General features: G+C 33.7%; 1 protein-coding gene across 1 annotated transcript in view; it reads left to right on the top strand.

The window, feature by feature from the left end:
- The first annotated feature begins 3019 nt into the window (after positions 1 to 3019).
- LOC114300697 (putative inactive disease susceptibility protein LOV1) overlaps positions 3020 to 12593 on the top strand; it is a 35959-nt gene continuing 26385 nt past the window's right edge. The window contains exons 1-6 of the mRNA XM_082908497.1: positions 3020 to 3240; positions 3678 to 3829; positions 4220 to 4292; positions 4425 to 4493; positions 4563 to 4657; positions 4744 to 4814. Coding sequence (XP_082764623.1) covers positions 3097 to 3240; positions 3678 to 3829; positions 4220 to 4292; positions 4425 to 4493; positions 4563 to 4657; positions 4744 to 4814 — 604 coding nt within the window. The 5' untranslated portion in view covers positions 3020 to 3096. The remainder of the gene's footprint in view (positions 3241 to 3677; positions 3830 to 4219; positions 4293 to 4424; positions 4494 to 4562; positions 4658 to 4743; positions 4815 to 12593) is intronic.

A 12593-nucleotide genomic window follows, 5' to 3' on the forward strand; every position in this document is an offset into this window, starting at 1 on the left:
TGCCATCTCAAAAAATGAGCCGTCGCAAATACTCTCATTTTTTGAGACGGCAAATTGTGTCGTCACAAATGTTCTGCTTTTTTGAGACGGCAAATGGTGTCATCGCAAATACTCTGCTTTTTTGAGACGACATTTTCTGCCGTCGCAAAAGTGCCTTTCGTGTTTTTTTTTTTTGTTTTTAGCGAATATTTTTTAAATTTTAAATATTTTTTTTAGATGCAGCTTACTTAGATGTATCTAAAAAATAAAAAATTATGAAAACATATTTTTAAAAATTAATAATTACATAAAAATACAAAAAAAAATGTATTGAATTATTGTTTTTTTTTTTTTTGTATTTTTGGTATTTAGTGAATTTTTAAAAGATTTTTTTTACAATTTTTTATTTTTATTTTTTGGGCGTATTTATGTTAGGTGTGTCTAAAGATTAAAAAAAAATACTTAAAATATTAAAAAAATTCTGTAAAAACAATATAACACGGAAAACAAGAAAGTATAATTTTCTCAAAACAGTTTTTGAAAAACTCTAACCTAGCATAGTGATTGTGGTTTTGAGATAGCTTCATATATATATATAGTCACAAAAATGGTTTGAATAAATTCAACGGTATTTTTCTGTCACAAAAAAAATTAAAAAAACAATATCGTCTTACTCTTTTGATATAACATTTCTCTTTTCATTCATTTTTTCATTTTCCTGTCTCTCTGTCTCTATCTTTCTCTATTCTCTTTATCTCTTTCACTCGTCACTCTTTTTTCTCTGTCTGTCTGTTTCCCTCTCTTATTTTCTCTCTATGTCTCTCGCCTATCTCTCTTCTCTCTATCTCTCTCATCAGTTTTCTCTCTCTGTCTCTCTCGCTCATCTCTCTTCTCTCTATCTCTCTCATATCTTTTCTTTCTCTCTCTTATCTTTCTATCTCTCTCTATCTCTCTCGTCCATTTCTCTTCTCTCTCTGTCTCTCTGTTTTTCGGTGTCTCTCTCTCGCTCATCTCTTTTTGCTCTATTTCTCTCTCTTTTTGTCTATCTCTCGCTCATCTCTTGTTTCTCTCTTTTTTTCTATCTCTCTCTCTCCCTGTCTCTCTCTCACTCATCACTCTTCTATCTCTCTTTACTTGTCTATTTGTTTATTTTCTCCCTCACTATGTTCGCCTTGCTCACTCTCTTACTTCCATCCTCTCTATTTATCGAGCTCCTTCTCGATTTATCGATCCACTATAAGAAAATACACTTTTAGCGACCACTTTGTCTCTCTCTCTCTCTCGCTCATCACTCTATCTTTGTCTCTCTTCTTTATCTGTCTCTCAGAAAATTAAAATATTTTTAAAATATTTAAATATTTAAAATTTTTAAAAAATTGATTTGAATTAAGTTTTGAAAAGAGTTTTGAATTATGTGTTTGGTTATGAGTTTCGAAAAGTAATGATTATATTTTGAATTGAGTTTTGAAAAATGGATGTAGAATTATGATTTGAAAGCTTAAAACAAACACCATACTTAAATCAATGGGTGGAACTATGACCACTACCACTACCACTACCACTCTCTCTGTCTCTTTTTTTTCTATGCCTCTCTCCCGTTAATCTCTTTTCACTTTCTTTCTCTCTCTTTTTGTTTATCTCTTGCCCATCTCTTGTTTCTCTCTCTTTTGCTGTCTATCTCTCTCTATCTCTTTCTCTCTCTCTCTCACTTATTACTCTTCTCTCTCTGTCTGCCTGTCTGTCTGTTTGTCTCTCTCCCCTACTGTATTCGCATTCCTCACTCTCTCCCTCATCTCTTCTTTATTTATTGAGCTCCTTTTCAATTTATCGATTAACTACAAGAAAATGTACTTTTAGCGACCACTTTGTCTCTTTCTCGCTCATCACTTTGTCTCTTTCTCTGTCTCTCTATCTCTTTTCTCTATTTGTCTCTCACTCATCTCTCTCTTTCACCACCTATCTTCTTTACCACATTTACCACTACTGCAAATGCCATTCAACTACCACCACTCTTCTCTTTCTCTCTTTCACTCATCACTCTTGTTTCTCTATCTGTTTGTCTATCTGTCTGTTTGTCTGTCTGTCTGTGTGTCTTTCGTTCATCTTTCTTCTCTCTATTTCTCTTATTTGTCTTCTCTCTCTGTCTCTCTCGCTCATCTCCCTTCTCTCTATCTCTCACATCTCTTTTCTCTCTCTATTTCTCTCGCTCATCTCTCATTTTCTCTCTCTCTGTCTCTCTCGCTCATCTATCTTCTCTCTATCTCTCTATTTTTCTATTCTCTCTCTCGTTCATTTCTTTTCGCTCTCTTTTTGTATCGCTCATGATCTCTTGTTTCTCTCTCTTTTTTCTGTCTCTCTCTATCTCTTTCTCTCTTTGTCTGTCTGTCTCTCTCCCCGTCTCTCTCTCTCACTCATCACTCCTAATAGAAAATAATTTTTATTAAAATATTATCCTTACTTCTACCAAATAAAAAAAAATAATAATAATTTTTTATTCATTGAAATAAAAATGAAACAAATAAATTCTCAACCTTAATAACGAAAAGAAAATGAAAATTATTATTTATTTATTTTTTATTATTTAAATATTCATTTATGATAAAATTATTATTTTTTATTTTTTTTCCCAATCCCACCCGCTCGGTTTCCCCTCTTTTTTTTCCATTCTCGCGCCCCCCAAAATCCCCACTCTCTTATAACCAAAATCCCTAATTTCTACCAAATCTCTCTCTCTCTCTCTCTCGCGACTATGAGCATGGGCGACGACGACGTTTACCCAAATCCCCCTCTTCTTTTTCTTTTTCGTTTTCCCGCTGTTTCTAATTCCCCCCTTACTTTCCCCCCTTTTGTTTCTCACTCACGATCCCCAATCCCCAACCCCTTAAACAAAAATATCCCCAATTTCAAAAATTCCCAAAATACTCTCTCTTTCTCTCTCTCGACTGCAAGCAGCGGCAAGGGGGGACAACGGCGGGCAACGAGGTGGAGGTCATCCGAATGGTTGTGAGAGAATCGCGATCAAGATCTTTGAGAATGGCGAGTGTTGCTGGGATGATTGGCTGAGGTTATGGATCTTCTTCGTGGATCCAATTAAAGAATTCGAAGAAGAAGAAAGCGATGAGGAAAAATGACAGGGTTAGGGTTTGTACTGCTTCGTATTCTGCTTCTTCTGCTGTCACTGATCCCTACAAGACATTGAGGATTCAACCAGGTGCTTCTGAATCTGAGGTCAAGAAAGCTTTCAGACAACTTGCTCTCCATGTAATTTCTCTTTCCATTTTCTTTTCAAATGTTGTTTTTTATATTTTCCTTTTTTGATTAATATCTTCTTCTATAAAATCTGGTTCTGATTGGTCTCCTTTCCTATTAATTTTTTATTTTTAAATTCATTTGAAAAATGTTAGAAACTCAGGATTTAGATCTTAAATTCACCTAATATGACAAGGTAGTAAAGTTGACACTTATTGCAAAAAAAAATTAGATTCTCAAACATTTTTGATTATGCTTAGAATGAGTGGTTTGAAAAAATATCGGATAAAAAATAAATAAAAATTTAATTGCAATTGCATTTGATGCATGTTTCATTTAATGTTATTTTTCATTTATTTGATTTGATTTAATTTTTTTTTGATTAATTATTAATGTGGAACCCATTTTATTAATTAATAATTATGTTTGTAATATGATCCAATTTTCAGCATCATCCGGATGTTTGCAGAGGAAACAATTGTGGGGTTCAGTTTCACCACATTAATGAAGCTTATGATGTAAGTCCCCTACTCTTTTTGTCTATGGGCCTTTTATTTTATTTATTTTTAATTATGATAGAGAATTCTCATGGTTCATTCATGTATTTTATTAATAATTTAAGAGTTTATCTTGTAAGATTTTGCCTTTAGTTGTCAAGAATAGTATGAAAACCTTTATTTGGAGTGGTTGCAACTTACATGGGTGTTGCTTTATTTAAAAGTTGTCAGTCTTGCTTCAGTAACATTAGCATTTGTGGGAACCAGGCTAGTTAATGCTGTTTTCATGGCTTCGCTTCACTTTTTTTCCTCCCATTCATTTCTGGTTCAAGATTTATTGGTAGTGTTAGTGATTTGAGCTTACATCTTTCTTCAGTGATGATTTTTGTATGGGATATATGTTTCACGATGTACTATGTAATAACACAACTTATGGCAAATCCAGTTACTACTTACCATTTTTAGAGGCTCTTTTCTGTCATATAATTTCATAGAACAGAACTTTGTTTAGTCCCTGCCCCTGGTATGATTGATTATGATATGAACATATATTTCTTCTTCTTACAGGTACTTAGTGATCCCAAATGTCGAGGGTGATGGTAGAGACGAATGGGAGATCAGATCGTCCATTGGCTTGGACTTAATGCTTGATAAATAAAATTTTCAATTAAAGTGAGTTATTTAATTTTTCTTGTGCAGTTGGATGAACATTTTTCTCGTCCTATGAAAGAATTTGTTTCCCTGTGTTTAAAGAAGGCTCCTTCTGAGGTAGGTACCTATGCCCGCAAAATTCCTGCCTTTTTTTTACTCATCTTATTGTGAAATTTTGTGGTGTAGATTATGGAGAAACTTATGGGTCATTCACAACACTGGATGTTCTTGCTAAGAACTATTTTCTTATGTAGTTCACTTTCCATAGAAAATCCTAAATGGTTGAGAAGTGCTGTGTTGGGTTGTGTTTAATTTGATCTTTTTCTTATGATCAGTAACAATTAATTTGATCTGCCTCTTCTTGCAGGCTTCACAATGAAAAAAACATACTGAGAGAATTTTTGGGCCTTTTAGCACTTTTTGGTGCCATGTCTCCATGTATACTTCCAATAACAATCTTTGATATTCATACTTGACATTGTGTTGCACTCATTTTGGATACTAGTTAACTAACACACATGGTCTGGATTCCTAAAATATACTTACAATAATAAAAAGAAATCTTTACTAACATATAGTTGCTCTCCCTCATGCTTGACATCTACATAATTTATGTTAGATCATGTATGATTTTGACTCCGCTTGCTGTTGAATTTTGTTGGATGCTTTCAATACCGTTAAGTTAGGAATAATGAATGTGTAAATAGTTATTGAGGGCTGCCTTCACATGTTGGGTTGTCTTGCCAAATATTGCTTTATTAGCAATGTTTTCCCTCTTGATTACTTTAGATGGTTAATATTTTTCTTGAAATGTAGCTCAACCTCTAACCAGGTGGATTGTCCAATGCATAGAGTCTACCCTAGAGTCCATACCATACCATGTTTCCAGATAGCCTAAGCAACTCTAGACATTCAGTGTGGCTTGTTGTCCAATCAAGGGCCTAGTTGATTGACCCAAGTACAAAAGGTTATTATCCTTGATTTATTTACTCCCTTCTTAATTCTAGAATTTCTATTTAATCTATCAAATATCAAATTAGCATGGCTTCAGGTGTAATCCTTGATCAGTTTGCATTACTCTATAAAAATTGACAGTTTTTGTTTTGTTTCCTATATAAAGGAAAAGAGAAATTGGAGAAGCAGTCCATTTTATGCTCCGTTTGGAGGAGGAGCTCGATTTTGTCCAGGGGCAGAATTAGCTCGCCTTCAAATTGCTCTCTTTCTTCATTACTTCGTTACTACGTACAGGTTATTTTCATCCCTCAAATACTTATGAAAAACATTACACAGACAAACAGACTTTTACGTAGTACCAAAATAAAAAATAAAAAACTTAAGAAAAATTATGTTGCATTAATTAATAATGGTTGTAAAATATGTCCTCAAATTATGGGTTTGTTTTTTGAGGGTTTATATATATATATATATATATATATATATCACCAAATACGTTTCACCATTTTCTTCAACTTCTTAGATAGATCCACACAATAAACTCCACCATATTTGCATGTAGGACACATCACATTCAAAAATTAATGGTGGGTCTCATTATTTATTTATAAATATGACGGATTATATACATATTGTTTTTTGTGTGGATGATGTGAAGAAATTATGCTGTAAATGAAGTTCTTATTTCGCTGCAAATTATTTTGGTAGGTGGACCCAACTCAAGAAGGATCAGATGTCTTTCTTTCCTTCAGCTCGATTAGTGAATGGCTTTCAAATCCAAATAACCAGACGGGATGACGAGTTGAAAAAAATAAAATTTTTATTTTCCCATTTTATACATTACATACTGTTTCCCTCCATATTTCAACCTTGAGGAAAACTGAGGGTTGAATATTTTGTAACCAATTTTCATAGTACAGATTTGTATTGTAGTGATGAAACATTCGACCTTCCTTCAAGCTTGCAGGTGAATTGAATATGTGAGATTGTGCAACTCAAAAAGAAAAGATTTTGTGGGATGAGGTGAAAATTTTAAGATCAAAACTGTAAGTGGAATAAAGAATTTGTGGGAACATTGTCAGTCTTTTTATTAAAACTGAGTTAAGTAACAGAAGTGATCATTGGTTACCTTTGTGAACTCTTGCTTTGTTTGAATTGTGAATTTATAAATGGAGAAAAAAGTAATTTTTATTCATTTATATTGTGTTTATTTTTTTCATTTCTTTTATATTTTTAAATTTTATCGGAGGATAATTATGGATGGAAGAATATTTTATTATGAAGAAATTGTTATTTTATACAGGAATTTTTATATTATTATGTAATTATTATGGAGAAATTTTAATATTTTTAATAATTTTATCGAAGGATTTTTTTTTCTTTTTTGTGACGGCACTACATTGTCGCAAAAAACATAAAATTTTATTATTTTTATTGATTTTGTTACAGGTTTTACTTTTTACGACGACACTAAACTGTCGCAAAAAATAGAAATTTTATTATTTTTTAATAACTTTTGCGACGGCATTACACTGTCGCAAAAAAATAAAATTTTTTATATTTTTAATATTTTTTGCGACGGCACCACACCGTTGCAAAAACAGTGTTTTTGCCGTTGCAAAAAAAGATTATTAGCGACGCTATTTTTTGTCGTCTCAAATAACATTTTTAGCGACGGTAAAATAGTGCCGTTGCAAAAAGTCAAGAAATTTCAAACATTATTAGCGACTGCACAGTGTCGTCGCAAAAGGCAAAAATGCCGTCGCAAAAACATTAGCCGTCACAAATGGCAAAAATGCCGTCGCAAAAATTCTTTTGCGACCCCTCGACCCCTCCATTTGCGACCCCCTATTGCCGTCACAAAAAGTCATTTTGCCGTCGCAAAAAGTTTTTGCGACGGCATTAGGAGTATTAGCGACGGTATTTTACCGTCACAAAAAGTCAATTTTTTTGTAGTGATTAAAACTCTTAAATTAAAGTTTCCAAACATTATTTGTTGTTATAACTTGATATGTGGTTGTTATAACAAATTATATAAAAAAATAAAATAAAATAAAAAATTAACGTGCCGTGTTTGGACTTACGAGCTCATTATTGGTTTTTTTTTTTAATAATTTATTTTATGATCATCATTTAAATCAAACTAATAATTATCATTTTATTTTATTTTATTATGTTTGAGCATTGGATATGCATATCATACTTATATCTTTGCTAATATTCATATATTGTGTTAAAATTGTTTGTACTGGGTTTTGGCCCACCTTACTTGGGAAAATCATTTTCAGGTGTTGGTGATATGCCTCCAGGACTTAACTTGGAAGGATTGTGAAGCTGAAGACTCAGTTTTGTTTATTTTATATTTAACTTTTGTACAAGCCTAGGGCTTTAATTGTATTGAGCTTATGATTCATTTTTTATGTACCCAAGCCTTGGCTTGGAAAGATGTAAGCCCTTAGGCCCCGTTTGTTTTGGGGTTAAATAGATGGGAGGGGATTAGGATGGAGGAGGTGATATAGATGGAGGTTGGAAGGGGGATTGAAATGGAGGAGGTGGAGAAGGTATTAGAAAAATAGTGAGGGGATCAGAAATTTTTTTATTTTCTACATATTGGGAATTTTTTTTTTAAATATTAATGTTTAATTTTTTATATTTTTTTATTTGTTTTATTATTTTATATAAAAATAATTTAACAATTCCTACACTAACAACTATCATCAAAACAAACACAATTTTACTTAATCCCCTTACTATCAATCCCCTCACTATGAATCTCCTCCATTCTATCTCGGAAAACAAACCGGGCCTTAGGGTATATGAACATTTGTTTAGCTTATCATTTCTATTATGTCATCTTGTATTAGTTGTTTGGAGTTGAATTATTGTAATTATTACGAGGCGTTACAGCAATTTTGAGTTGCACTCTCAAAATTTTTGAGTTGCATCCCATCATACAAGGAATTGCACCCTATGTTTTACACATTGTTTTTTTGGTCTTCTACCCTCTATTAATACTTCTTATTTTTTTATATAATGCAAATGTGATTTGAATAAATAGTTATCAATCTTTGATCAATTTAATTTTTTTAAAAAAATAATCTACTTGAGAGATATTAAAAATTTCAGAGCACCAAAATAATTCCATGTAGTCTCAAAAGAACTCTAACAAGTGCCGAACATTCAAGCCATATACGTACCAAATATAAAAATTGGAGATCATTCGATCATTAAAATCATATTTAATTTCGTTAATGATCGGATTTTTCTGATTTTATCCCTTTATTGATTTATTGGTTTCTTCTCACATTGTTATAGTAGCATGGTTCATTTTTCCTATCTTTCTAACATTATCACATTATTAATATCAATAATTAGAAAAGTATGGAACAAGGAGGAGACAGATCATCTCGACTAGTTAATTATAAAGTTATTTACACAAAGATTCCCGAAACTTTTGAGAAGTATCATTTTAAATCTCTACATTACAAAAGCGTATAAATGAACCTTTTAATCTATTGAAAAGTGTCACATTTCTACTATAAAAAAAGTATAAATAAACCCCTGAACTATTAGCATGTTTAAGTTTAACACCTTCCATTAACGGTCCAATTTGTACATTTTTATAGAACATTTGTACGCTTTTATAGTTTAGAAGGTAAATTGATATTTCTTAATAATTTAGGAGGCCAATTTGTACGTTTTATAATTCAGAAGATCAAAATGATATTTCTCAATTATTTAAGGGGTCTTTGTGTAAATAATCCTTAATCATACCAACACCACACCCATTAACTGAATTCTTTGGACCACCTTTTAGCATGAAGATCAGTTTCTTAAATTCCAATGATTAGGCAATATTTTATCAATTGTTATAACTTGCGTCACATTTGACACCAAATTTAGCTATGGCTAATTTTTTTTTTTTTTTTGTTTTTTTGATCGGTTGAAAAAGGAATTTTATTGATGAATACAAATATACAACACAAAAATTTACATCAATAAAAAAAGAAAAGAAAAAGGAAGGCGAGAGAAAATAAATATCATAGCGAACTTCAAAATCCCAACTAGCTAAACTTGTTAGCTCAAAAACACTGTTCAGGTTGACTATTCATCTTTCCAAATCACCCTGTCAAACAAATTTCAAGAAGTCTCAAAAATCATCAAATAGTTCAAAAAATTTCAATAAATCACCATAAATATTTACATAAATTTTTTAAGAATACATGACACTCACGTCCCTTGAAATTTTAAGAAAATATAGTTAGTCCTACACTTTTGACATAATTATGCTAACTTCCATTGAGATTTTAATTCACATAGTAGTTAAATATTTTTTTCATCAGTTATTATTGATGGAAAAAACAATATTCTTATCAATTTTTAACTAAAATGTATATTTATCTTTATACATTTTAGCATCTACCTATCATTCAGATTAATTTCAACTGTATCAGACTAAAAAAGATATTGATATAAGTATATAAAAAATGTGAGACTAATTAAATCTCAAATAACTGTAATTTAACCAATTTATAATGATAAATGTAAATCAAAACACAAAACATGCAGCGGATAAAATGTTTAGATCATACCTTTTTGATGATAGAACCTCGTGGATAAATCACGTGCTTCCAGAAACTGATAAACCAACCCAGCAGTGAAGTGATATCACAGATTGAATATCACCCACACAAATCACTGTGCAAAAGACTTGATCGTTGTTTTTGGGAGAGAGTCAGTATATGGGTAGAAACAGATCATACGTTGTTTCTCTCTTAATCACCCATAACCATATTCCAGATATATAATATGCTATTATTATCTATCCATATCAGTTAATGGAGATAATATCTGTATCCTGAGTGGTTATCCTAAATAGGTTTGAATTCAATTTCAAAACCTATTTGGAAAAGGTTCAAATTCAAATTCAAATGGTCATGCCACATGGGCGCCCATTACTAACATCTCCCACTCGCACATGAGTTGGCATGACACTGCCACATCTCTATCTCAATCTCCCCAAAAATGAACAATCTCATACTAGCCAATGCACCGTGCGACCGCTGAGAACACCTGCCTGTGGGAGCTCTATACTAGAAACTCAATATGAGTCAGCATAGAGACATCAACCCAAAAAGAACAGAAATAGTGTCTCATGTACCCAGACCCATCTAGCTACATCAGTCCAAAAACATCTCTAATCCCTCAAAGAGCATGTTTGACTCTCCCAGGTCCCGCATTATATTCACACCCAATCAGCATCCTATAAAGAGCGATGTGAGTTGTCGACAGTGAATATAGAGCAGAGATGTAGAACTAGATGATCTTCCCTTCACCCTCATATCATTCAATTTAAAATTGACCGCTTTCCCAGTAATGTCCCTTAAAGCCGAATCATACATGACCGCAGGCAACATACCAAAGTAGCTGAACATCAACTCCTCATCTTATGACATAGTCAAAGGTCACAAAAGGCACAAAGTGAAGTCATTTAGGGAAAAATGACTTTTAGGACTCACACGGTGAAGAAGCAGGGATCCATTCTTTCACCTCGCTAACGGGTCGATAAGCACATGCAGTATGAATGCATGTTATAGTGGAGTTACTCTTCCAAAGATTGATGTTAAACTCACACACCATACAGATCTTAGTCTAGTCGCTCTTAAGCGCACGAGTCGCTTCCTAGCGTCTAACTCGAATTCTCTATTTGCTCGTCTCTCAGGCATCAAATGAGATCTCGCATTTGGCTATCCATAACAGACATATCATGGAAAAGTGGGTACTTTCATATCCATGGTCGGTCTCTAACAAGACCTCATCTTGGCTCCAACCAAGGCGACATAGCTAGTGGATAATTTTAGCTTCTAGTCTCATCCTTACTCGCTACTTAGCGCTAAGGGCGATTGCTCGTGTGAGTGAGCCAATCTTGCCTGCTAACATCAATTTAATTATTTTGTGTATGCTAATTCACAGACCATTACTAAAAGTAGTAAACATAAATGTGTAATAGAAACAAGTATGAATACTAATGGCATAAATATCCCCAAAAAAAAGAGTTCAACTGAATACACATAAAAAAAATATCACCACCTACGTAGTCCTAAAGCCCTAACATGAGTAAGATAAACATCTCTAGCAATGGGCTTAGTCAAAGGGTCCGTAACCATGCGACTCGTAGGGATGTGCTCCAGGATCACTTCTTTCTGCGCCAAAATGTCTTTGATAAAGTTGAACCTCACATCAATGTGTTTGGTTCTGCCATGGTATTTAGGATCCTTAGCGTAAGTGAGTGCAGCCATGCTGTCACAATGGATAGTCACGGGGTCTGAAGTGTGTGTGACAACATCCAAATGTTGAAGGAATCTCCTCAACCACACGGCTTCCTGAACGGCAGATGAACAAGCCACAAACTCAGCCTCCATAGTCGATAAGGCGATACAGGATTGCTTCTTACTGCTCCAAGAAATAGCACCATCGCTAAGCATGAAAGCATATCCTGAAGTAGACTTACGCTCATCTAGGTCTCCTCCCTAGTCAGCATCACAATAGCCAACTAGATGTAGATCTGAACTCTGGTAGCAAAGTGTGTAATCTGCAGTTCCTTTAAGATATCGTAATATCCTCTTAACTGCTTTCCAATGAGCTGGTCCTGGGTTGGATTGGTAACGACTCACCAATCCGACTGCATAACAAATGTCAGGACGTGTACACATCATAGCATACATCAAGCTTCCAACAGCATTTGCATAGGGAACACAGGCCATCTTTTCATTTTCTTCTTGAGTCTTAGGACCCATATCAAGGCTTAGGCTCTTGCCTTTTGCAACAGGAGTGTCAATGGGTTTGCAGCTCTGCATCTGGAACCGCTCTAGAATAGTCTTAATGTAAGTCTCTTGAGACAAACCAAGAAGTCTCCTAGAGCGATCCCTAAGGATCTTAACACCGAGCACATAGCTCGCCTCACCCATGTCCTTCATTTCAAATGTAGAGAACAACCACATTTTAGTGGCGACAATCATCTCCTTGTCATTTCCAGCCAATAATATGTCATCTACATATAATGACAATATCAGAAAAATGTCCTTGGACCGCTTAACGTACACACAGTGATCTTCATCAATCATCGTAAACCTATTCGAAACAATGGCTCGATGAAATCTCAGATTCCACTGTCTGGATGATTGCTTTAAGCCATAAATAGATCGTTGAAGCTTGCAAACTTTGCGCTCCTGACCTACTGCCACAAAGCCTTCTGGTTGATCC

Source organism: Camellia sinensis, chromosome 15, assembly GCF_055761805.1.
Source record: "Camellia sinensis isolate YWXY chromosome 15, ASM5576180v1, whole genome shotgun sequence".
Lineage (NCBI taxonomy): Eukaryota > Viridiplantae > Streptophyta > Magnoliopsida > Ericales > Theaceae > Camellia > Camellia sinensis.